At 36.7% G+C, this 26,777-nt stretch overlaps 1 protein-coding gene across 1 annotated transcript in view; it reads right to left on the bottom strand.

Annotated features, from left to right (window-relative positions):
* Positions 1 to 26,542, bottom strand: part of LOC128645825 (uncharacterized) — a 111,261-nt gene extending 84,719 nt beyond the window's left edge. Inside the window, exons 1-3 of the mRNA XM_053699100.1 lie at positions 25,857 to 26,542; positions 22,885 to 23,355; positions 11,200 to 11,261 (exon numbers count right to left, since the gene is read on the bottom strand). Of these exons, the coding sequence (XP_053555075.1) occupies positions 11,200 to 11,261; positions 22,885 to 23,298 (476 nt within the window). The 5' untranslated portion in view covers positions 23,299 to 23,355; positions 25,857 to 26,542. The remainder of the gene's footprint in view (positions 1 to 11,199; positions 11,262 to 22,884; positions 23,356 to 25,856) is intronic.
* Between the last annotated feature and the right edge of the window lie 235 nt (positions 26,543 to 26,777).

The raw sequence follows: 26,777 nt of genomic DNA, 5'->3' as shown, positions 1-26,777 counted from the left end.
TACAGTATCCCACATAAGTGAGTAAACCCCTCACATTTTTGTAAATATTTTATTATATCTTTTCATGTGAAAACACTGAAGAAATGACACTTTGCTACAATGTAAAGTAGTGAGTGTAGAACCTGTATAGCAGTGTAATTTTACTGTCCCCTCAAAATAACTCCACACACAGCCATTAATGTCTAAACCGTTGGCAACAAAAGTGAGTACACCCCTAAGTGGAAATGTCCAAGTTGGGCCCAATTAGCCATTTTCCCTCCCCGGTGTTATGTGACTCGTTAGTGTTACAAGGTCGCAGGTGTGAATGGGGAGCAGGAGTGTTAAATTTGGTGTTATCACTCTCACACTCTCTCATACTGGTCACTGGAAGTTCAACATGGCACCTCATGGCAAAGAACTCTCTGAGGATCTGAAAAAAAATATTTGTTGCTCTACATAAAGATGGCCTAGGCTATAGGAAAATTGCCAAGACCCTGAAACTGAGCTGCAGTACGGTTTCACAGGAGAGGTTTCACTCAGAACAGGCCTCGCCATGGTCGACCAAAGAAGTTGAGTGCACATGCTCAGCATCATATCCAGAGGTTGTCTTTGGTAAATAGACGTATGAGTGCTGCCAGCATTGCTGCAGAGGTTGAAGGAGTGGGGGGTCAGCCTGTCAGTGCTCAGACCATACGCCACACACTGCATCAAATTGGTCTGCATGGCTGTCGTCCCAGAAGGAAGCCTCTTCTAAAGATGATGCACAAGAAAGACCGCAAACAGTTTGTTGAAGACAAGCAGACTAAGGACATGGATTACTGGAACCATGTCCTGTGGTCCGATGAGACCAAGATAAATTTATTTGGTTCAGATGGTGTTAAGTGTGTGTGACAGCAACCAGGTGAGGAGTACAAAGACAAGTGTGTCTTGCCTACAGTCAAGCATGGTGGTGGGAGTGTCATGGTCTGGGTCTGCATAAGTGCTGCCGGCACTGGGGAGCTACAGTTCATTGAGGGAATCATGAATGCCAACATGTACTGTGACATACTGAAGCAGAGCTTGATCCCCTCCCTTCAGAGACTGGGCTGTAAGGCAGTATTTCAACATGATAATGACCCCAAACACACCTCCAAGATGACCACTGCCTTGCTAAAGAAGCTGAGGGTAAAGGTGATGGACTGATCAAGCATGTATCCAGACCTAAACCCGATTGAACATCTGTGGGGCATCCTCAAACAGAAGGTGGGGGAGCGCAAGGTCTCTAACATCCACCAGCTCTGTGATGCCATCATGGAGGAGTGGAAGAGGACTCCAGTGGCAACTTGTGAAGCTCTGGTGAACTCCATGCCCAAGAGGGTTAAGGCAGTGCTGGAAAATAATGGTGGCCACACAAAATATTGACACTTTGGGCCCAATTTGAAAATTTCCAATTAGGGGTGTACTCACTTTTGTTGCCAACGGTTTAGACATTAATGGCTGTATGTTGAGTTATTTTGAGGGGACTGCAAATTTACACTGTTATACAGGCTGTACACTCACTACTTTACATTATAGCAAAGTGTAATTTCTTCAGTGTTGTCACATGAAAAGATATAATAAAATATTTTAAAAAATATGAGGGGTGTACTCACTTTTGTGAGATACTATATATATATATATATATATATATATATATATATATATATATATCTGTATATATATATATATATCTGTATATATATATATATATATATATATACTGTATAATAATTTATATATATATATATATATATATATATATATACTGTATACATACTGTATATATATATATATATATCTATATATATATATAGAGAGAGAGAGGTATAAAAATATATTTGCGCAAAAATCTATCAGATATATATTTAAATACCTTTTTAAGAATAAATAGAACATTCCAGTGCAGAGCATTGAATTATGAAATATACAATACTATCTTCTTATGTTGTGCTTTTAAATATCTGCAGTTGTGTTGGTGCTACTTATGAGTGTTATTTTTCCCCAAAACTTTTTCGGCTCCATTGAAGACTATAGGGAAATGAAATTTTGTGTTTGGGTCTAATCAAAGTGTATTTGTAACCACGACTTTGCTAACGCGAGAGCGCAAACTTTTAACTTTCAACTAGTAATATGAGAGTAAATCACAGAGCGCAAATAAATAATTCTAGAGGTTTTAACGCTCCAGGAGTGAACCTGCAGCAGAGAGTTAAAGGGACAGTCTAGTTGAAATTAAACTTTCATGGTTCAGATAGGGCATGAAATTTTAAACAACTTTCCAATTGACTTTTATCATTAAATTTGCTCTGTTCCCTTGGTGGTAGTTTTTTCCTTTGGTGGTAAACCTAGGTAAGCTCAAACTGATTTCTTAACCGTTGAAAACCGCCTCTTAGCTCAGAGCATTTTGAAAGTTTTTCACAGTTAGACAATACTAGTTCATGTGTGTCATATTGATAACATTGTGCTCGCTCCCTGTGGAGTTATTTAGGAGTCTGCACTGATTGGCTAAACTGCATGTCTGTCAAAATCACTGAGATAAGAGGGCAGTCTGCAGAGGCTTAGATACAAGGTAATCACATATATTTTTTTTTTTTTTTTTTTTTTTTTTTTTATAAATTTCTTTATTATTTGCCGAATCATTCAATGTAACAAGAAACAGTAATTAATAATACAACAATAGAGAAAAAAAACTATACCGTACAATATAAGCAGAATCTTGTCGTATTGTCATTTACATAATTTTATAATCTTGAACAAATTAAAGGATACTCGACACCTGAGTCTACAAAAACATATAACAGTTATTTGTCGGCTTTTTCCTTTTTTTTTTTTTTTCCCTAGCTTACAAAAGAAAGAGGAAAAAAGACAAAATAAACAAACAAACAAAAAAAAAAAAAAAAAAAAAAAAAAAAAAAGGGGGGGGGAAAGATGAATTATAATATGGTATTTTCTTGAGTGGATCTTATTACTCTCTATACTTATACCTCGGTTGGATTTCTAATCCAGGTATATGGAAACAATTCTAATATGACCATCTCAATGAAACTAAGTGAAGAAAGAAAGGGTGCTAATATCTGTTTCTGAATAGTTAGAGGATATGTCTTAATGATGGAGTACCAAGCATATAAGAATTTCTTAATTCTATTTTCAGACAAAGACTGAAGATGGTAAGATTCAAAAAGGATTTGTTCCTGTAGCATTTGGGTAATTGTAGAGAGCGAGGGCGCTCTTCTGGCTTTCCAGCTTTTTAATATACAAAGTCTTACAATTAATATTATAATATTTAAGGGGTATGTCCAACAACACCCTTGACTGTTAGAGGTATTAAATAATAAGACAATATCCCGGAATGTGAGGGAGGTAGATGAATTATGAACTTTATTAAACCAGTATGTGATTTTTTGCCATAGTTGTCTTATCTTGGGGCAAGCCCAGAACATATGAAACAGATCAGCATCTTGGTAGTGACATCTTGGACACTCAGCGGATCCACCCCGATAGTATTTGGCAATTTTCGCTGGATATTGGTAAAAATCATTTATGAATTTCATATGTGATTCCTTCCAATTTGAAGGTATTAAGCACTTATCTAAGTTATTAAAACTCAGGCAAATTTTATCCTGATCTATATCTGGGATTAACGGTAACCAAAAGTTACAGATCTTACCCATTATGACTTGAGATTGTTTAGATAACATTATATCATATATCAGAGAAATTGATGTTATACCAGCAGTAAATCTTTGTAAGAGAGTCCTGACCTCAGACCATGCAATAGACAGAGGTAACCTCCATTTTTGAGCAGAGATAAAGTGTCTGATTTGAAAAAATGCAAATAAATCGGATCTGGGCAAATTAAATGCGGCAAACAAGGTTTCCCCTTGAAGTACTAACTCGTCCGGGCCAAATAATTGGCAGACCCGGTTTAATCCTTTTTCTGCCCATAGCTTAAAAACCTTCTGGCTAATTCCTGGTAAAAAGAGAGGGTTACCCTGAATAGGAAGAAAATCTGAAAGGGAAGGATCTATCTCCATTATTTTACAAAATTTATGCCATGCAAGAACTATATTTTTAAATGTAATCATTATGGAGACATTAGAAGGAAGCTGTTTAGGTTGACAATGGATTATAGCTGCCAATGCGAAAGGATGGATCAAGAAAGATTCTTCTACATATGTGGTATAGATATTTGTCTTTGCCAGCCAATCAATTGCAATTTTCAATAATGAGGCAATATTATACAATCTAATGTCAGGAAATGATAACCCAGCAGCGCCTGATTTTTGTGAGAGTCTTGCTAAGGAAATACGAGGTTTTTTATTCCCCCATATAAATTTTGAAAAGTGGGCACACAATTTCCTTAAATCAATATTACGTAAGTATATCGGCAAATTCTGTAAAGGATACAGCAGCCGGGGGAGAATAATGGTTTTAACTAGATTGACCCGCGCCATTAAAGACAGTGGGAAAGAAATCCACAATTGTAAATCCACTTTAATTTTTTGAAATAACGAGATATAGTTATCAGTATACCAATATTTAGGATTTTTGTGTAATACAAGCCCTAAATATTTAATGGATTCTACCTCTTTAAAAGTATTAATAGATAAGCTTAAAGGAGATTTGCCGACAATCATCAATTCACTTTTCCCGGTATTAACCTTATAACCTGAGAACGAGCTAAACTCTTCCAAAAGTTGGATCAAAATTGGAATGGAATGCTGTAAATTCTTTAAAAAAAGTAAAATATCATCTGCATATAATAATATATTCAAGCAAGAAGTACCCAAGGGGATTCCAGTAAGGTACTTTCTCTCTTGAATTGCAAGTGGTTCTAGTGCCACATTAAACAGTAGCGGAGATAGGGGACATCCTTGTCGTGTACCCCGCTGCATGAAGATTTTGGAAGAGATAGTACCGTTTACCACTAGATGAGATATAGGATTAGAATATATTCTATGAATGCATTTTATAAAATTCCCTTTAATGCCGAATTTTCCTAGTGATGTGAATAGATGTTCCCATACTATGGAGTCAAAAGCTTTAACTGCGTCTAGTGTTAAGACTGCCATATCATGTCTTCTATTTGGCTGCTCCTGATTCCAAGCATAGTCTAGGAAAGTTGTTAGTTTACGTATATTCTTGGTTGAATTTCTGTTGGTCATGAACCCCGTTTGGTCCGGATGAATGAGTTTCTGTAAACACTGAGAAAATCTATTGGCTAAAATAGCTGTTAGAATCTTATAATCGGTATTTAAGACCGATATTGGTCTATAAGATGCCGGGTCCTCTGCATCTTTATCTTTCTTTAATATAAGGGAGATATTAGCCATTGTAAAATAAGCAGAAATCGGCATGCTTTCTGTATAATATTTATTATAAAGCAATTCTAATACTGGTACTAACTCTTCCTTTAAACACTTATAGAATTCAGATGGAAATCCATCAGGGCCAGCTGCTTTATTGCCTTTCAGTTTATCAATAGCTTTGTCAATTTCTTCTTTAGTTATAGGTTCATTTAATGCCATCAAATCCTCAGCTGAAATTTGTGGGGTCACTATTTTAGCCCAGAATCTCTCTTGCCTATCCATGTCTATCTCTACTGTGGAATATAACCTCTGGTAGTACGAAGCCAGACTTTCGCAAATTTTCTCAGTTTCAAAATATCTATTCTCATTATCTTTAATGACGGATATGAAATTTTTCTTCTTTCTACATTTAGTGAGACTAGCTAGAAATTTAGCTGACCTACCATGGAATCCCCTATAGAGACGATTTAATCTAATTTCCTCAACTAGCAGTTTTTGTTTTAGGAAAAGATCGCGTTCTTTTCTAGTAACAGCATAATTGTCCCAATTTTGATGTGAGGGATCCCGTTGTACCCGAATATACATCTCCTGTACACTTGTTGCCAGCATGACTTCCCTGGCTTTAATCTTTTTTGACCGAACATTTAGATAAGCAACGATCTCCCCTCTCAGCACGGCTTTAGCCGCTTCCCAAAAAGTTTCAATTTTATTTCTATATTCTGCATTATTCGCCGCGTATTCCTGCCATTTTACTAGTAGCCATGCACAGAATCTAGGTTCAGAGCATAGAAAACGGGGAAAAGAAAATTCCATATTCTGAGAGTTACATTTATTCGAAAGAAAAACTGTTAAAGATATTATAGCATGGTCCGATATCAGGACCTCTCCAATATCGGGCTTGACTTGCCGAATGGACAGTGGCTCGGAGATCAGGAATAGGTCAATCCTGGAAAATGTTCTATGTGCTCGAGATTCACATGTGTACCTAAGACTATCAGGGTTTTGGATCCGCCATATGTCTGTCAGTTTTAATTTATTACAGAATTTCTTAAAATACTTTGCACTGTATCTATTACTAACTATATTTCTTTGCGAGAACCGATCTAAAGCTGGATTTAACGTCATATTAAAGTCTCCGCAAATTACTAAATTTTGATTTTTGTAAGGAAATACCTTATTTTGAATTTTTTCCCAAAATTTCACTGATAGTCTATTTGGCGCATATATGTTGCAGATTACAAACTTGATGTCATTAATTACTATTTGAAGTAGAATATATCTTGCTTGACTATCGATCTCAGTCTTAATTATTTTATAATCTAGCTTTTTATGTAATAATATGACTAATCCACATTTTTTTATTGAACTTCTAGTAGATATTACTTCTCCCACCCATTTGATCTTGAATTTAGCTGCTTCTGTTTCATTTAAATGGGTTTCTTGAAGACAAACCACATCCGGCTGTTTTTTACCTAGGGTTTTAATCACTAGTTTACGTTTTACTGGGGATGATACCCCCCCACATTCCAGGACAACATCCTAACATTCCCTGTCATTCTTGTTTAATATCAGCCATCTTCCCTTATTCCATCTCAAGCAAATACACAGGGAAAGAGGAGTGGGAGAGAGAGAGAAAAAAAAAAAAAAAAAAAAAAAAAAAAGAAACAAACCTCATAAAATAACTAAACCAAACAAAATCAGACCAATTAGGAATCCTAATTCTATACATCGACCTGGATGATCAACCACTTCTAATACAATCTATATATTTCTCATTATTATCCCACCGATTTTAAGAATTCAGTAATCTCTGTTACTTCATTGAATACTCGTCTACTGCCTTTATCATCTATTACAACTCTGGCCGGGTACATCAGCCATGCATTAATTCCCTTGTTTATCAATTGAGTGCAGAATGGCGCCATTGCCTTCCTCCTAGCAGAGGTTTCGCTGGAGAAATCCTGAAACAACAAAATCTTGTTGTTCCCGAATATCACCGGCTCGTTTTTCTTTTTCTTAAAAAGGTTCAGTAATTCTATTTTATTTTGGAATTTCAGGAGTCTGAAAATGATCATTCTTGGTCTGACTGCCCCACTATCCATATTTCTTCTGGGGCCAGTTCTATGCGCCCTTTCAACAACCAAAGGTAGCAAATGTGCTGGCATACCCAGAGCCTGTGGCAAGGTCATTGAAGTGAATGTCATAAGATCCTCAAACTCCGGAAGCTCCGGAAGGCCAATGATTCTAATGTTATTGCGCCTGGAGCGATCTTCCAGATCCTCCAGGCGCAATTGCATATTGTTTAATTTATCTTCATGTTTTTTTAAGATTCCTTGGTGTATGTTAGTCTGATCCTCTACTACGGAGAGCCTTTCCTCAGCCTCCACTAACCTAATAGAGAACTGTTTAACTTCTGAAGTGAGTGTTACAATATCAGAAGAGATTACTTCTAACTCTTTCTTAATGGAGTCAAACTGGGGTGAGAAAATGGCTGATAGTTGACCAATTAAGGCCTGAGTATCTATAACTGAATGACTTATGTCTGATACCATATCTGGACTAATGTCGGCTGACTTGGTTTTTTTATCTTTCGATTTTGCTGGCATTTTCGGGGAATTAGAACTTGTTTGCGTGATAAATTTTTCCATTGATAATAAGAGAAAAAAAAGGAAGAATACAAAAAAGTGTGAAACACTCTCGAATCAGTGAAAAGAAGAAAAACCACTATAAACAGACAGTGGGAATCCTTAACGTGAAAAATTAAGTGAATTTAGTATATAGTGAAGTGCTTGGATATATAGAACCAAAGTTGTTTTATATTACTGATAGAAGACTAGTTTATGTCCTCTTTAGAAAAGAACAAGATATTGCACATTTGTGTAAAAAAATAGAAAAAATTGTATAACAAATAATATTGAATTTGTTTTAGTGTGTGCTAAGGTGTACGACGTGCTAGCGTGTGTAAGAGGAAAAACTGTTTTAATTTACTAGGAAAAAGCCAGCCTATAACATAATCAGCAGAAAGAAAGCAATCACCAAGCCAAAAAGGAAAAAACTGCAAATGAACAACTTGCAACAAATATAGTGTAGCCCAAAACTCAAATGACATGGCAGCCACAACTCACAAGAACCAATGTTTCAGTCATTACACTTTGACCCAGTTAGAACCTTTCTTATCGTTTTTAAAGGGATTCTTGTTAGAAAAATATTTAATTAGGTTTGTTTAATAGGAGTTGACTGTTGCTTAACACTTTTACTTGGAGAGGTTTTTTACCCCTTGACTAACTAATATTCTTATTTATCTCTTTATATCTTCAGTTAATATTGGGTCTATTGTTAGATGTACACTTGAATAACTGAAAATAATAATGATAGAATCACATCAACCTCCTCCAGCTAATATATAACCCCTAGTCTGGTAAAACATAAATTTCTAAACCCAAGTGTTAGATCTCTAACTTGGCATTGCAACATTTTAGAGAAAGATACATGTAATATGACATTTCAATAAACTCTAAATCCACAGCCTCAGAGAGAAAGACACTTCTTGTCCCTGGCGATTCATCTTATTCAAACTGATTTGTCCATAAACCCCTTGGAAATAGCCTCAGCCTCTAAAGTTGTTTCCTTGGATCTTTTCTTTATCCAGCCATAGGGCTAACAGACCACAGATAACAAAATTAAGGGGGTTCACACACTCAGCGACTATTACAGCGTCTAGTTCTGCCCCCAGTTCAATGAACTTCTGTTATATAGTAACCACTGGTAAAAAAAGTTAGTGTAATCAATTTACAACTGAGCTTTCTTAATAGACACAAATGTTCCCCAAAACTTGATAAGCTGAAAAAAAGTCTTGTTGAAGATGAGATGAATTGCCCAGTACCTCCTTAAGACAAGTCTCCAAATCGCAAATGATATTACAGAACAGGGGCGACTCGGCAAGTTCTGCTCAAATAACAAAATGACAATGTGTAGCCAGAGAGCCGTCTCGTCAAGCCAGGGATCAGCAACTTCTCACTGTACCCTTAAATAATAGTGCTCTCTTGTAGAACTGCTGAGCCTTTTCTTTTAGCAAAAAATCTCTAATATAGCAGAGATGCTTTAATCAGCAACGGGCTTAGATAACGCCAGAAGATAACAACGTGCAAACCTCTTATGCAAATATAAAAAGCCTGTGAGGGAGTCTGACCTGATATAGATGTAAATCTTCGCTCTCCGCTACATCGCTCTTTGCTGGTTCTGGATGGTGCGGCTGTATATCCAGGTGACCACAGTGCTCCCGGTCTTTTCCAACAGCTTGTCTCCGAATTCCCCCAGGCGATGTCTAGGGATGTACCCGGGTCCGACAGGTCCACTTCACCTTCTCAGGGAGTCTTATTGTACTCGTGCATCAGACACCGGGACTGTTGGGAGACCTTATCTAGTCGCTGCAGACCACGGCCGTTCAGGACGGCACCTTTCCTGGTTTACTTCGACACCCAACCTGACATAAATGTGAATCTTCGTTCTCCACTACAGCACTCTTTGCCGGCTCTGGATGGTGCGGCTGTAAATACAGGTGACCGCGGCGCTCCCGGGTTTTCAAACAGCTTGTCTCCGGATTCCCCCGGGCGATATCTAAAAATATACCCTGGTACCACCGGTCCACTTCACCTTCTCAGGGAGTCTTGTTGTACTTGTGCACCATACACCGGGACTTTTGGGAGACCTTATCCAGCCGCTGCAGACCTTAGCCGTTCAGGATAGCTCCTTTCCTCACTTACTTCAACACCGGTCGGTAACTCCCTCTTAGTAATAGTGGCTTGTAGGGAAAGTTTAAGATTTGTACTGCGGTTCAGTCGTAGCCATGACGGCTAGAGTAGACTTCGAACTCTCGAGCAGGTTGAAACCCTGCAGAGTGCCACGCTCAGAAACCTCGGCGAGCTTTTCCCAGGTAAGTGGCAGAGAGCGGGGAGCTGATAGTAGGGCGTCCTCTCACAACACCTGCATGCAGGTACACTGCAAAACTCCTCCCCCAACGGAAGTCCCTTCTGTCAAACGGATCTGTATAATGATGTGAGTATCTATACACTGATAATGAGCACACTGCACTGTATCGGTAATCACATATATTAATATAACTATGTTGGTTGTGCAAAACTGGGGAATGGGTAATAAAGGGATTATCTTCCTTTTTAAACAATAACAATTCTGGCGTAGACTGTCCCTTTAAGAAGCAACAGTCATCAGAACGCTGCTTCTTAACCTACTTCACCACCTGTTATGTGGTGTATCTCAATCCCCCCAGACCTTTGCGACCTGGGACAAGATTGACAGCCCTTGCTCACGTGCGATTGGCTGCGAGCGAGCAGAGGGCGGCGTTTTGCACTAGCTGTAGTGTTCAATGATAAATGTGGGCAGTGTATTACTGCCCGCTAGACGTGAATGCTGTACTTTGTTAAATCTGGCCCTTAAAACTGTTTATTTATTTTATTTTTATTTTATTAAAAAGAAAAGTTTGGAGGGTTCTGCAAATACAGAAAGTTAGTTTAGTTATTTGTATCCTTTGTTGAACAGCATATCTAGATAGGCTCAGAAGCAGCAATGCATTACTTGGAGCTAGCTAGTGAATGGTGGCAACACAGATATCACTTTTATCATTGGCTCTTCAATGACATGTCCCTTCAGTACATTGCTGTTATAAAACATATAGTTATATACAAGCAATAAATACAAGTAGTGCAATATAAAATACACTAACACATTACAGAGTTTTCTTTTTGTACTTTTATATCCTTTTACCAACCATATACTTTTTGTAGCCATGAAAGGATTTTATAGCAAAATATAGATATATACAAAAAAATTAGAAGCCAGATGTAAAACGTTAGCAGTCTTTGCTGTACAGAATAATTACCTTTTAAATTGTTTCAGGAAAATGCTAATATTCATGCTTCGCCTTGAATCCAGCAGAAAAACCTGCAACAAAACAATGAAGTGATATTCAAACATAATGATATGATAAAAGTTACACCTGTAGATCTGGCCCACCCTACCCATCATGTACCAGCCTGCCCGAGTCAGACGCATGTACCAGCCCGTTACTGAAGAACTCCCCCTTTAAAAACAACCTTTCATGCCAAGTACAACATTCTCAATTAGTCTACACCACAATCCTGTCCTGTCCCAAGAAGCAACAAAAGCCTCCTCTTCTAGGTCTGCGTATTTATTCAGAAACATCCTGAACAATGAATCAAACGTCTCTTCCACATCTCCTTGTAAAAACCAGCCAGCTGTGCATTTCACACTACAGCTTTACACAGCATTAATAACAGGACAAGTTACTGTCAAAAACATCATCTCAGACAAAACATACAAAACAAGGTATGAAGTGAAAAGTCGCTAAATGGTCTACTTCTTTTAAGTGTCGTCTTTTGCAGAGAAGTAAGCATACATAGCAGCCCGCAGCGGGGGGTACTCACAAGATAAGCGGCACAAACGTGTGCCTCACAGCGCAGGACAGAACCTAAAGTCGCCCGTCAGAAACACATTGGAACCTGCACGTGGAGACCGGTATCCAATCAACGATAACCCAAGGCCAACGTCACAGTGGGAGCCGTCTGTGGAAAGGCCAATCAGCGAGGTGATATCCCAGCAGTTTTGATTGACAGGGCAGCCGCCCGAGCAGCGAATAAAGAACGTAGAGCAGGTAATAAAAACTCAGCAGTTTATTTGAGTATATTAAAAAGTTAAAATGATAGAGCAACAGCAACGCGTTTCTCGACCTTCAGGTCGTTTCATCAGGCTGATACTAGACATTAAACACCTGCTCTACTTAAGACAACCCTAAACCAATCACAGACCATTCACACACCCACCTGTAACGGACATGACGATATTGGACGTGACTAGTGCACATCAGCCATAGAAACATCATTGTGGTGAGCAAGTGAATGACATGAGTTGTGACAGGGGGGATTAATATATATAAAATCAATAATAAATGTGTACAATCAAATATAAAATATTACCATCTATAAAAATTAATGTATGCGTAAAGATGAAAATAATAAAGTATCACAATGAGGGCAGTCATCATAGGTAAGCAATTGATACCGAATAACGAAATTATTAAAATCCAACAATTGTAGTGCCAGCAGCAAAAAATTGTGTCATAAATAACAATCCAAAATTAAATAAAAAGTTGACATCACAACTAAACAAGTTAAGTACACAGGGATAGTTCATTAATCATTAAAATATTAATAAAATGGTGTAACAGTAATACAATCATTTCTACTGACAAGTGGCCCATATTGCATGTAATAGAATAATAGTCTCTGGCAAAAAATAACCAACACCAGCCTACAATAACTAGACTCATGGCATTAACAAACATTAATTGTACTATAACAGTACATAATGAGAATAGTGAATTGTTCAATAATAGAACCATATGCATTGAGATCAATAGATCAACATATAACGTAAATATTGATACAAATATAATAAAAATAGGTAGAAAAGAATATATACAAATATGCATATATACATGCATGTACGCATAACTTACATATAAATATCACATCAACCAAAAATTGTGAATTCATAATTATACTAACAGCAATAACAATCAATAATAGAGCACAGGCAAAAGGAGAACTAGTGGAACGCAGCCAAATCCAGACATAGATTCAGGCCGTCAGGATGCATGCATTTTAACACATGGATCCAATAGGTCCCTCTCTGTCTGAGTCTGAAAAACCGGTTATATAAATGGGATTTAGGTATGTACTCTATAGGAGTTACAGAAAAACAATTAGTGTCACCATTATGGGCATTGTTACAGTGCCTAGAGACGCTATGGTTTCTGTAATTTTTCTTCATGTTGCGCTGGTGTTCGGACCACCTAGTACTAAGGGTTTTTAAAGTGGGAGCCCTCCTATATACCACCTTTGGTTTATTCCCTATCAGGTTGCCCAAAATTGGGTCCTTGGTCAAGATGTCCCAATGTTTGTTCAGAATTTGTTTAATCAGGTGATGGTTGGAGTTGAACTGGGTTATAAATAGGGGATATTCATTTATATTATTATTGGTTCTATGTTCTGATTGTTTATTAAGGCTAGAGAAGTATTTGTTCCTATCATCAGATCTAGCCCTTCTGTAACCATTTTCAATAATGTGGGGCGGGTAATTTTTCTCAGTAAAACGTTTTCTTAAGGTCACACTTTGAGACTCAAAATCAGAAAGAGTACTACAATTCCGGCCAATTCGCTTAAACTGACCGTAAGGTACATTCCGTTTCCATGAATGATAGTGACAGCTCTTAAAATCTAAATAACTATTGCAATCCACTGTCTTAAAGAAAGTGGTGCTGGTGACCTTCCCTTCTGTAAAACGCAGATTGAGATCCAAATATACAATTGATTCCTTGTTAATCAAACTTGTGAAAGTCAGACCCCTATCATTAGAGTTTAAATGTTCAACAAAAAGATTGGCAGAAGACTGTTCCCCTCTCCATATAAAGATAAGATCATCAATATATCTGCCATAGTATACCAGGTTCGCCCCAAAGCATGAATCATAAATATATTTTTGTTCGAATGAGCTCATAAACAAATTGGCATAGCTAGGGGCGAACCTGGTACCCATGGCAGTTCCTCTAGTTTGAAGAAAAAATTCGTCCTGAAACACAAAATAATTGTGTCTCAGGATAAATGAGATCAACTATAACAGAAATTCTCTGACTTTCTGGTAAATAAAAGTCTTGCTCAAGATATTCAGACACTGCTGCCAAACCCAATTCATGGGGAATATTGGAATAAAGTGCCTGAACATCACACGTGATCCATATCATATCTGCTGTAATACAGTATGGCTCCAATTTTTTAAGAAGGTCAGTAGAGTCTCGAATATAAGACTCGAGACCTAAAACATACCTTTGCAAAAAATGGTCCACATACGAAGATACATTATCGGTCAGACTTCCTATCCCTGCTATTATGGGCTGACCTGGTGGACATGTAGAATTTTTATGTATCTTTGGCAGATGGTAATAAAAAAAAAGTATTCCTTCCTTAAAAGCAGACTCTACAATGTCTTTTAATGCCACCTTATATCTAGTGGTAGGGTCGGAACTAAGTTTAGGGTAATATTTGGCATCAAATAGAATTTTTCTAGCCTCCACCAAGTGTAATATTTAGTGTAATAATTTAGTGTAATATTTGATACCAAATATTACACTAAACTTAGCCCCTAGCTATGCCAATTTGTTTATGGGCTCATTCGAACAAAAATATATTTATGATTCATGCTTTGTGGCGAACCTGGCATACTATGGCAGATATATTGATGATCTTATCTTTATATGGAGAGGGGAACAGTCTTCTGCCAATTTTTTTGTTGAACATTTAAACTCTAATGATAGGGGTCTGACTTTCACAAGTTTGATTAACAAGGAATCAATTGTATATTTGGATCTCAATCTGTGTTTTACAGAAGGGAAGGTCACCAGCACCACTTTCTTTAAGACAGTGGATATCAATAGTTATTTAGATTTTAAGAGCTTTCACTATCATTCATGGAAACGGAATGTACCTTACGGTCAGTTTAAGCAAATTCGCCGGAATTGTAGTACCCTCTCTGATTTTGAGTCTCAAAGTGTGACCTTAAGAAAACGTTTTACTGAGAAAAATTACCCGCCCCACATTATTGAAAATGGTTACAGAAGGGCTAGATCTGATGATAGGAATAAATATTTCTCTAGCCTTAATAAACAATCAGAACATAGAACCAATAATAATATAAATGAATATCCCCTATTTATAACCCAGTTCAACTCCAACCATCACCTGATTAAACAAATTCTGAACAAACATGTATATATGCATATTTGTATATATTCTTTTCTACCTATTTTTATTCTATTTGTATCAATATTTACGTTATATGTTGATCTATTCATCTCAATGCATATGGTTCTATTATTACTCAATTCACTATTCTCATTATGTACTATTATAGTACAATTAATGTCTGTTAATGCCATGAGTCTAGTTATTGTAGGCTGGTGTTGGTTATTTTTTGCCAGAGACTATTATTCTATTACATGCAATATGGGCCACTTGTCAGTAGAAATTATTGTATTACTGTTACACCATTTTATTAATATTTTAATGTTTAATGAACTATCCCTGTGTACTAAACTTGTTTAGTTGTGATGTCAACTTTTTATTTAATTTTGGATTGTTATTTATGACACATTTTTTTGCTGCTGGCACTACAATTGTTGGATTTTAATAATTTTGTTATTCGGTATCAATTGCTTACCTATGATGACTGCCCTCATTGTGATACTTTATTATTTTCATCTTTACGCATACATTAATTTTTATAGATGGTAATATTTTATATTTGATTGTACACATTTATTATTGATTTTATATATATTAATCCCCCCTGTCACAACTCATGTCATTCACTTGCTCACCACAATGATGTTTCTATGGCTGATGTGCACTAGTCACGTCCAATATCGTCATGTCCGTTACAGGTGGGTGTGTGAATGGTCTGAGTCTGTGATTGGTTTAGGGTTGTCTTAAGTAGAGCAGATGTTTAATGTCTAGTATCAGCCTGCTGAAACGACCTGAAGGTCGAGAAACGCGTTGTTGTTGCTCTGTCATTTTAACTTTTTAATATACTCAAATAAACTGCTGAGTTTTTATTACCTGCTCTATGATCTTTATTCGCTGCTCGGGCGGCTGCCCTGTTGATCAAAACTGCTGGGATATCACCTCGCTGATTGGCCTTTCCACAGACGGCTCCCACCGTGACATTGGCCTTGGGTTATCGTTGATTGGATACCGGTCTCCACGTGCAGGTTCCAGTGTGTTTGTCTGACGGGGGACTTTAGGTTCCATCCTGCGCTGTGAGGCACACGTTTGTTCTGCTTATCTTGTGAGTACCCCTCGCTGCGGGCTGCTATGTATGCTTACTTCTCTGCATAAGACGATACTGTTCCATGAGGCGCCTCTCTTGTTCTGTATTTACAGGTTTCTCCATCCGTTTTCGCCATCAAGAGTGCTGCCTGATCTGATGTGTTCCTTTACTGCTCCTGGACTCTAATTATCATTTTATCCATATGCGCACTTCCATTAGAGACTTTATGCTCTATAATTTACTTCTTTTAAGTAACTATCTTGTAGTGGTGGTGGTTCTAGGGAGTGCCATTTTCTTAAAGAACAGTATACTGTAAAATAGTGGTTACTTTAATGTTCTTCCAATGACATGTTATACCATTTGCAGAGCATAAAATGTATAAGAAACTGCTTATTTGGGTTTATTTTTGTATATGAAATGGATGGCTTTTTTCTTTGAAACTAAAACCCATTAAAATGAGTTGAGCTTGTAGGGAAATCAGATTTCCTTATCACTTTCTGTACACACACATGCTTCTGTATATTATCTTTGTATATATACAAAAGCCCAATACTTATGGCCTGATGATCAAAAATTTGCCGGCATGGAGAGAAATCACGTAAAATCTTTGAGAATTTTTTTAGACCTCTCCTTCTCTCTCCTTCGATTGGAGGGGAAGATCTAAGAGGATAATCTCAGACAGGTGGGATAAGAATGGAAAAATGGGTAACAAAATTTGTTATTTTACTGTTAAGGTTTAAATCAATCTTAAATATTAAGTTTATGTAAGCAACAACTTTGTATTGATGACATGAATATGTTATTCCCTTATTTTTTTATTATTATTATTATTTTATGTCTTTTTTTCATGTTATTTCTTATGTAACCCAATATATAAATAAACATTTAAAAAAAAAGGTGTCTCCTTCACATAGAGAACACAACGTAGCAACATAAAAATGCCTCAATATAAAATTTGTGTTTCTAGTTTTTTCAGCGGTCCTGTCTTACTAACGAGACTTCCTAGATCATCTCACCTGAAGGGAGAGCTTACATCATTGTGCCCTTAGAGAGAACAATTGAAAATGAATATCTCTCTTACTTCCAATGGGAGTATAAATTCTTCTGCTAGCTTGTTTTACACAGCTTTTCTATAGCCTATACTTAAAGGGACAGTTCACGCAAAAAATGTATCCCATTTAAAATAGCATAAAACAGGTTGAGATCTGTGCATATCCTAAAAGGGCTAATTAAGTAAAAATAGTTTGCATAACAAATTGTTTAAAAAATTGCTGGCAAGTATTTTAAAATAATTTTCAAAAATAAGGAAAATTAGTTACAAAGCTGTGCTGTCTGGAGCAGCTAACTCCACCCCCCTTATCAGTGTTTAGACAGAGGCATTGTATTTCAACTGAGTTCACAGCTTCTAGGCATGCTCCAGCAGATAATCCCTATTCACTTCTGCATTTTGCCAAAACAAAGGTGGCTATAGCTACAGCCATAAAAGGAAATGTCTGTGGGGAGTTAGAGCCGTACAATTCAGAAACTAAAAAGAAAGGGTTAATGACGAGGCACTGCAGTATAAATTTGCAGGTAAAGTAATTAAAGTACATATTATATTATTTTGTCTCTATCCCAACTTGTTTTATGTCCCTTTAAATTGTTCCCAATGATCCATTCTACCTGCTAGAGTGTATTAAATTGTTTACAAGTAGCTCCTTTATCCCTATTATGGCCTTTGAAATAGCTGATTTAGTTTGTGGTATCCCAACCTATACTGAAAGTTTTGATATTGGAGTCAGCTATTGAATAGCCTAGCAACTTTCTTATTTACTTCTATTATCAATTTTTCTTTATTCTCTTGGTATCTTTATTTTTAAAAGCTGGAAAGTAAACTTAGAAGCCAGACCATTTTTGGTTCAGAATCTGGGTAGCACTTGCTGATTGGATGGCTACATTTAGACACCAATCAGCAAGCGCTACCCAGGTGCTGAACCAAAAATGGGCTGGCTTCTAAGCTTACATTTTTGCTTTTTAAAATAAAGATAGCAAGAGAACAGAAAAAAAAAATTATAATAGAAGTGAATGAGAAAGTTGCTTAAAATTGCATGCTCTATCTGATTCATGAAAGTTTTATTTTGACTATACTATCCCTTTAAGTAATAAAATGATAATTTTCCATTGTTCTCTCTATGTATTGAGCTTTAGTTTCCAGACAAATATAAGATAAGGAAGCAAGTCTGTGTAAACCAAGTGATAAAAAAATGAGATCTAATATTACCTGACGCTTAACCCATTGGAATAGGCTGTGGTTTAAAAGCACAAAACCAACTACTTCATATACACAAATAAACCTGAAAATTGAATTTCTCTTACATTTTAGTCTCTGCAGCTGGTCTAACAAGTCATGGAAAATACATTAATATAAAAACAATTTTACAGTGCACTGTCCCTTTAAATGGAAAAGAAACCCAAACATTTTCTTTTGTGATTCAGATAGATAATACAATTTGAAACAACTTTTCATTTTACTTCTATTATCTAATTTGCTTCATTCTCTTGGTATCCTTTATAAATGAGCAGTAATGCACTACTGAGAGCTAGCTGAAAGCCAATAAATAGCAAAAAGCATATATGTGAAACCACCAATCAGCAGCTTCTGAGACTACATAGTTATACTTTTCAACAATATATACAAAGATAATGAAACAAATTATATAAGATAAATTAATTGGATTTTTTTTTTAATTGTTATTCTCTATCTGAAACATAGGGGGGAAAAAAATGTTTTTTTTTACCCCTTCCAGTATAGGTATGGATACCATAGGCAAAATCACATATTTCAAATGATGATATAAATGTAAATTAGCTTTTTGCAAACAATTTAATGTACTCCAGCAGTTAAAGTGGATCATTTGGGAACAAAATTAAAGTGGAGAAAAATGTAGGGTTAACTGTCCCTTTAATGAAGCACCCTAAACCTCAAAAGTTATCAGCTGCCCTGAATCTGCAAAGCAGCGCCTTTTATTTACGTCCAGTGCGCTTTACGGAGGAGAGAGGTGAAGGAGTTAATGGGTTTTATAAAAAATTAGGAATAGGTAGTAGATAGGGTCCCTCAACTGTACCACCTGCATGATTGATATTTAACTTATGATCAACATTTTGCACCCTCAAATGTCATGGTCTAGAATCACCTGTTGTATAGTCCTTACTGCCAAGCTCCATGGGCTCTGACCACCAGTAAACATGTAAGTAGCTTCTCAAAATATGATGGTACATATACAGAGGAGCACATTACCAGTGGTGGGATCAAGTCAGTGTTTTTGCAAGTCACAAGTAAATCTCAAGGTTTTTCCATTCAAGTCTCAAGTTAAAGGGCCATAATACCCAAATGTTTAAACACTTGAAAGTGGTGCAGTATAGCTGTAAAAAGCTGACTAGAAAATATCACCTGAACATCTCTATGTAAAAAAGAAAGATATTTTACCTCAAAAGTTCCTCAGTAGCCACCTCCCATTGTAAAGGATTTCTAAGCAGCATTTTAGTATGTCTGTCCTGGGACAGCTGAAAGGATGAGCCTCGTGCACGCTCATATTATTTCACCAATCAGGTAAAGGAAGCTTACTATGAAATCTCATGAGAGTTAAGTCAAATCTCATGAGATCACAGTAAGAGTTCATTACCTCAGCACTGCTGATGCTGATTGGCTGCAGTTCATTTCTTCATTATTTTTTTTTTACCTGCAGTAGGGAGCAGCTGAGTATAACTTTTTACACAGAACTTACTCTACTGAGCTGAGGAGATTGTGAGGTAAAATATCTTCCTTTTTTATATAGAGATGCTCAGGTGATATTTTCCTGTCAGCTTTTTACAGTTATACTGCATCAGTTTCAAGTGATTTAGCATATGAGTATTATGTCCCTTTAAGTCCAGAGTCAACACAGTCAAGTCCCAAGTCATAGTGCTCTTTGCCCAATTTAGTGTCTGAGTATTAATTACTATAAAATAAAGAATGTGTTCCAGCACTCAAGCAGGTATTGCACGTCACCTATGGGTCACCACCCTGGACCCAAGATTGTACAAAAAAAGAAGAAGGTGACAGCAAATCCTTATTTATTTAAGGGATAAATAGGAGAAAAGAAAAAGGCGACATTTTGGGATACTATCCCTTACTCATGCCATCTTTTTGTTTTCTCCTATTAATTACTATAGTAAATGTATATAAATTTATATTAGGAAGGCATTTTAAATATTTTTATCACTCCCCTGTTCAATTGCATGTGATTTAGGAATAGACTATTTTCACTAAGCGCATCTATCTCAGTTCAGTTTATCTTTCTAGGGATATGCATGAAAGTGTGACATAAACTTAATTAGGACAAGAAGTGAAAAAGATGTATTTATTTCATATGGGTGGTGAGAGTACACAAACCATTACTCCTAAGATTCAAATCCTGGCCACTAGGTGGCGGCAAAGATTCCCAAAGATCTAAGAGCACTTAATCCCTGCAACCTCTCTGGTATTCAAGGCTTTTCTTTGCCTCCAGAGGAGAAAGGTGAAGAATTGAGGTGCTTAAAGGGACACAGAACCCAGATTTTTTTTTTTGTGTTTCAGATAGAGCATGGAATTTTAAGCAACTTTCTAATTTACTCCCTTTATCAAATTTTCTTCATTCTCTTGGTATCTTTATTTGAAATGCAAGAATGTAAGTTTAGATGACGGCCCATTTTTGGTGAACAACCTGGGTTGTTCATGATGATTGGTGGATAAATTCATCCACCAATAAAAAACTGCTATCCAGAGTTCTGAACCAAAAAAAGCTTAGATGCCTTCTTTTTCAAATAAAGATAGCAAGAGAACAAAGAAAATTTGATAATAGGAGTAAATTAGAAAGTTGCTTAAAATTGCATGCTCTATCTGAATCATGAAAGAAAAAATTTGGGTTCAGTGTCCCTTTAAGATTATTCATTGAGAGGGGTCCTCAGACAGATTTGAGGCCCATTTTCCCTCAGTGAGCTGCTAATGAGAGACAGAAGGGAGATTGGTGTATAGGGTAGTGACACTATTACTCTTAGTGAAGGGATTCATTACAAGCCTATCACAGGTGTCACAGGGACTAGTCCTTTAGCCTCCTTCTGTTGGGTCATTGATATAGTCACACATAGATCCTAGGAGTAATGGCTTGTGGACTCTCACCACCATGAAAAAATGAATTTATAAGGTAACTGAGAGTAACAAAGACAAAATTATTTAATAGAAATAACATAACTGCTACACACTTTGCATGTGTGTGTGAGAGTGAATGTGTAACCGTGAGTGTTGTTGTTATTTCTAAGCCCTAGTACAATTATTTAGTACCTTAAGGAAATAGATTAACCTCTTAAGGACATATGACGGAATTATTCCGTCATAAAACAATTGAGCAAACTGAAAGCTGTGTCCTTAAAGGGTTAAGAAAAACACGTGAGAGAGGAAACACAGATGCAGAAGAAATAACTGCTACCATACTTCACCACACCTTACAGATGAGAGAAAATATGAAACATGGATGCAGATAAACCCATGAAGTCATTAGGTATAAAGTCTTTCCAAGTCCAAGTTTCGAGTCCAATAAAGTCATTGTTTTAAAAGTCTAGATGGAATCACAAGTCTTCTTTGATTAAGTCAAGTCAAGTCACAAGTCATCAAATTTTGGTCTTAAGTCCAAGTCATATGATTCAAGTCCACAACCCTGATATTTGCACAAATATTAGTACCCACCTAAATAAAAAGAGGGTGCTACAGGGACAATGTACACAGGCAAGCAGCTTATAAGAGTTCATTGATAAGTGTTCAGCTGCAGGAGCACCCTTTCAAATGAGCTGGGCTCTACCCCCTCAAAGGTTGATTTTTGCCTTTTGTTTCAGTTTCAGTTTAAATTTAAACAGCTACTCTTTTATATGGATAATAGAAAAATGTTGAAAATAGTGTACCTTTATTATATGACAAGCTAGTGCAACTAGCTTACTATTGTTGAACTGCACTGGTAAAATAAAGTCAAAATATAACTTTAATGTGTAGATAGAGAACGAAATTTTTAAAAAATAATCCAAATGATTTATATTATTACATTTGGGTTTTTTTATGATCTCCTTTCTTAGGCTTATATACTAGCGTTCTGAACCAAAAATTGGTTTGCTCTTTAACCTTAGATGCCTTCTTTTTCAAATAAAGATAGCAAGAGAAAGAAGAAAATTTGATAATAGGAGTAAATTAGAAAGTTGCTTAAAATTGCAAGCTGAATTAAGAAAGAAAAAAAATGTGGGTTTAGCGTCTCTTTAACAGAAGTAGATAGGAAAGTTTTTATTGAATGCTCCATCTGATACAAGAAAGTTTAACTTTGACTTTACTGTCTCTTTTTAAGGACCAAGTGCACAGGAAATGCAATCATTACTGTTCTCGCCATAGGGTGCTCCACATGGCCATATACATATAAATATATACATATACATACTATGTGTGTGTGTATATAGATACAGATATATACACATGTACAGTCCATTGTATGTGTTTGTGGTTCTGTGTATATACAAAGAGTGGTGAGACTGGTGGGTGAATCTATATCTATGCAGTTTCTAATGACAACCACCATTTGGATAGAGATAAGCATGCCAGTAAAACAGTCTTTGAACAGAGGGTTCTTACCTTGTTCAGCTGGGCATCCCCAAAGGACAGGGACCGTCTGGGGAGATTTGATCTCTTTATTTCTTCTTCCTTCTTTCCAAATAATTCCACCATCCTCCCTGTGTCAATCTGAAGCTCTCCCTGAAAGTTCTCCGGGCTCCACAAGCTGGGTCTACCTCTTACTTTCTCCGGTGGGATGGCCTCCCAGTTGAAGTTCCTTAGACGTGATTGACGTTTGGTGTCAAGCCTTTGGAACAAACTCAAAGGGGTCTCTGAGAAGTTCAGATTTGGAGGAGCTGGAGGAGGTGGTGGGGGAGGCGGAGGAACCTCCACAGCAGTTAGGTGAGTTGAAGCAGGTAGGTTAGTGTAGTGATTTTGAGACTCTGTACATAAATTAATGTCCTTAGTTCCCATGTTACTATTGACCACAAGCATTACATTGGGGTCTGGGAAGTCCCCTCCTTCCTTTAGGGTGTAAACCAGGATGGATACCTACAGCAGAATGAAAATAACCAGCAGAAGGTGAGCAAAACCTCACATAGCTCACTGAACATAACAGGCAAGAACGATCCCTGTGAGCAGCTGTCAGAACAAGAGATAAACCGCAGGAATTCCAGCTTCAGCAGAAATAAGACATTTTAATAGTGAATAAAATATGCATTTTTATTCTATACATGTACATGTAACACTGCAGTAAAATAGCATTTGTATCTCTAGCTAGCTCTAGGCATTTACACATCGACATGTTTATTAGTGTACAGTACATACCATCAACTTCTGCTTGTGTACAGTAACTACCATCAACTTCTGCTTGTGCAAACTGTGGCCCTTCGAGGATTGCATTAGGGCCCTCCACTCTACTTGTAATACCTACAGTAACACCTAACTATAGAGCTATAACAAAACCAATTAAATAAATAAATTAATAAAAATAGAAACATTCAGGCTACCTACTATTAGTCTGTTCCCCATCAACGTCTCACTGTGACTTAGCATCTACATAAAATAAGTAACTTCTCATTAATGAATGACTACTACAATAGTAAACTATTGTATCTATATTTTTTCCTTGTTTGTTGAGCTATTCTTACTGTACATACATAGCACATTAATGAGATTCCCATACAATCAATCAATCACATGATGTCTATCAATTCAAAAACCTTATAGTTTATTATTTGTCACTAACTATAACTATTTCTCACCGAAAAAAACACCATCTATAGATAAGAGAATACCAAAAACCCTCAGGGGATATGTACTTCCAAATTATCCCCACAATAGCAACGTGTTATAGCTGCTGCCTTAAAACCCTACTCAGGTATGCAAACTAAATGCATATAATTATTATATACCTGTATCTACCCCAAAACGAACAATGTTTACCACTTAATACAACATTATTCCCTATGCTTGAAGGTTTAGCAACCAAAGAAAAATTCCAAATCTACAAACTAAAGCCCCTGTGCATCATTCTCTAAACATCCCCTGCTCCCAAATTCTTGCAGGTCTGGGTTCACTAAGGTTTCAGTATATTTCAAACGGGATAAATGTCTCATTTACTCTCGTGTTCTATGAAGCTTAAAGGGACATGAAACCCATTTTTTTTCTTTTCTGATTTAGAAAGAGCATGCAATTTAAAATAACTTTCTAATTTACTTCTGTTCTCTAATTTGCTTCATTCTCTTGATATCATTTGCTGAAAAGCATATCTAGATAGGCTCAGTATCTGCTGATTAGTGGCTGCACATAGATGTCTTGTATGATTGGCTCACCATTTGCATTGCTATTTCTTCAACAAAGGATATAAAAATTAGAAAATAGAATTAAATTGCAATGTTGTTTAAAATTGTTTTCTCTATCTGAATCATGAAAGAAAAAAAATGTGGGTATAATGTCCCTTTAAAAAAGATTTGAGCGAGATGATGTAACTAATCTCATTCGTATTCTTAGAGATATTTATGTATCTAGGTATAGAAAGCTCCATGTATTTATCATTTAATGCGAACATGTAGCAGTCGCTAATGGTACTTGGAATTTCATTAAAATCCTCTCTATGTGCTATTCTAAACCCACTCACCCTACTCCTAAATGATCATTTTACCTATAACTAACAAGTAACTAACTATAACTAATTTGCCTATCTGTAATTACGTTGAACACAAATGTCTATATAAATGTAAATTACACCAAAGGATCAGAATAACTAAGAAATCTCCATTAACAACAATTAAACATAAACTTCTGCTGTATAGCTATAACTTCACCTGAGATATCATTATTTGCCATGTATAAACCTTCTAATTCAAAATAAATCATCTAATATGCAATAATAGTAACTGCATCTATAACTACATATATTAATATATAAGTGTTGCCATATGAATGGTGTCAAATCTTTATCTACATAGAATAAAACTATAGTCACCAAGTACTGTGTGAGCTTGCAGTTATTTCTAGAGTTCATACAGATTTATTTGGCCAAGGGCCCATCTATAGCATTGTAAGTGCAGCTATGTAAACACACTGCATAATAGCCTCAATTCCTTCACATTGTCAGCCCAGAGGAAGAAAAATAAGGATACATCGTAAAAACGCCACTTGTTTCTTGCACCAAGCAATGCTGCTGCTGAATAAGCACAAAGTGGGCATTAATTCAAGAGAATGATTGTTTTTAAGAGCAGCTATGGATAGTTTGTAAGTAACTTGCAAAACCATAATTAATTAAATAAATTCAGATCAACTGGATACGTTTTGCCAACCTCATAAAGGTGTCTTTACATTTTGCCATATTCACTAAACATCGATCACTGTTTAGTAAATATGGTACAAAGACTACAGAGACTGACACAGTGTTGTTTTTATGGAGTGACATCTATATGATCAGATAATTTGTGTCACTTGATATATGTAACTACCAGAAATGATCACATTTACCTAGGACAACGAAATTAATGCAAGAAGAATAGGAATATTATAGTATGAAAAGTTACCTAGGATAAAGCCTGTTGGTCCTGGAGATTTGTGTATACAGAGATGCACTTTTTCAAGTTTTCCTTTAGATCCGCTGCCAAATAATCCCTAATTCATTACAGATAGTGTGATGGGTTATATTTGTGACAAAACTGTCCTCAGTAGTCACACAGATCCTCTCAGTCAGGATCACTTGGTCCTAAAGTCTGGAGTTTAATAGACAGAATTTCCGAGGCTTTCCTCTGAACTATGTCAGGTAGGTGAGCTGTCAGGTGGGTCGCAGACAGTCATTCTCTTAGGTAGGTCCTCTCCCAGGGAGGTTGTCCCTTAAGTTCCCTCTCCAACGGGTATTTTCAAAATATTATCCCTTTATATATGTTGTTATATTGGGGAAGGTTTTCTCTCAGGTAGGTTCCTCGGAGATATTCCTCTCTAAAACATATCTCTCTATATAACGATCCTTCTGAAAAGAATTGTTCTCCAATCCCAAAGAATGTCCATCAAGTAGAGGTAGGTAGGTCCTCTTCAGTGTTTTTTTCAAGTAAGTTCCATCAGACAGTCCAATCCACAAGCACTCGTGTATCAGTAATTCCCCATCTTCATCAGCATTCCCGTATGGGAAGTATCTTTTCACCTATTGAACCCTTGCCTATTATAGCAGTAGGTATTTACTCGTCTGTGTATAATGTCAGCCCGGCTCTCTGTATATCTCTACTCACGCTCCCTGGCAAACTGTGGTATCTGGTTATCTGCCCCAGCACATTATCCGCCCCTCCCCTGTATCGCTCTGTATCTGTCCCAGCCTCTCTCTAGTGCTGCTACTGCTGCTTATACGGTTACTGTATCCCCTTCTCACTGACTACCTGTGTCTGCTGCTCACTGCCCATGCGTCACACTCATATGAGTGCCTACAGATCCCCCCAGGGCACATGTGATAGAAA

Source organism: Bombina bombina, chromosome 1, assembly GCF_027579735.1.
Source record: "Bombina bombina isolate aBomBom1 chromosome 1, aBomBom1.pri, whole genome shotgun sequence".
NCBI lineage: Eukaryota > Metazoa > Chordata > Amphibia > Anura > Bombinatoridae > Bombina > Bombina bombina.
Note: the sequence above shows the minus strand (reverse complement) of the source record. Positions and strands in the feature narration are given on the sequence as shown.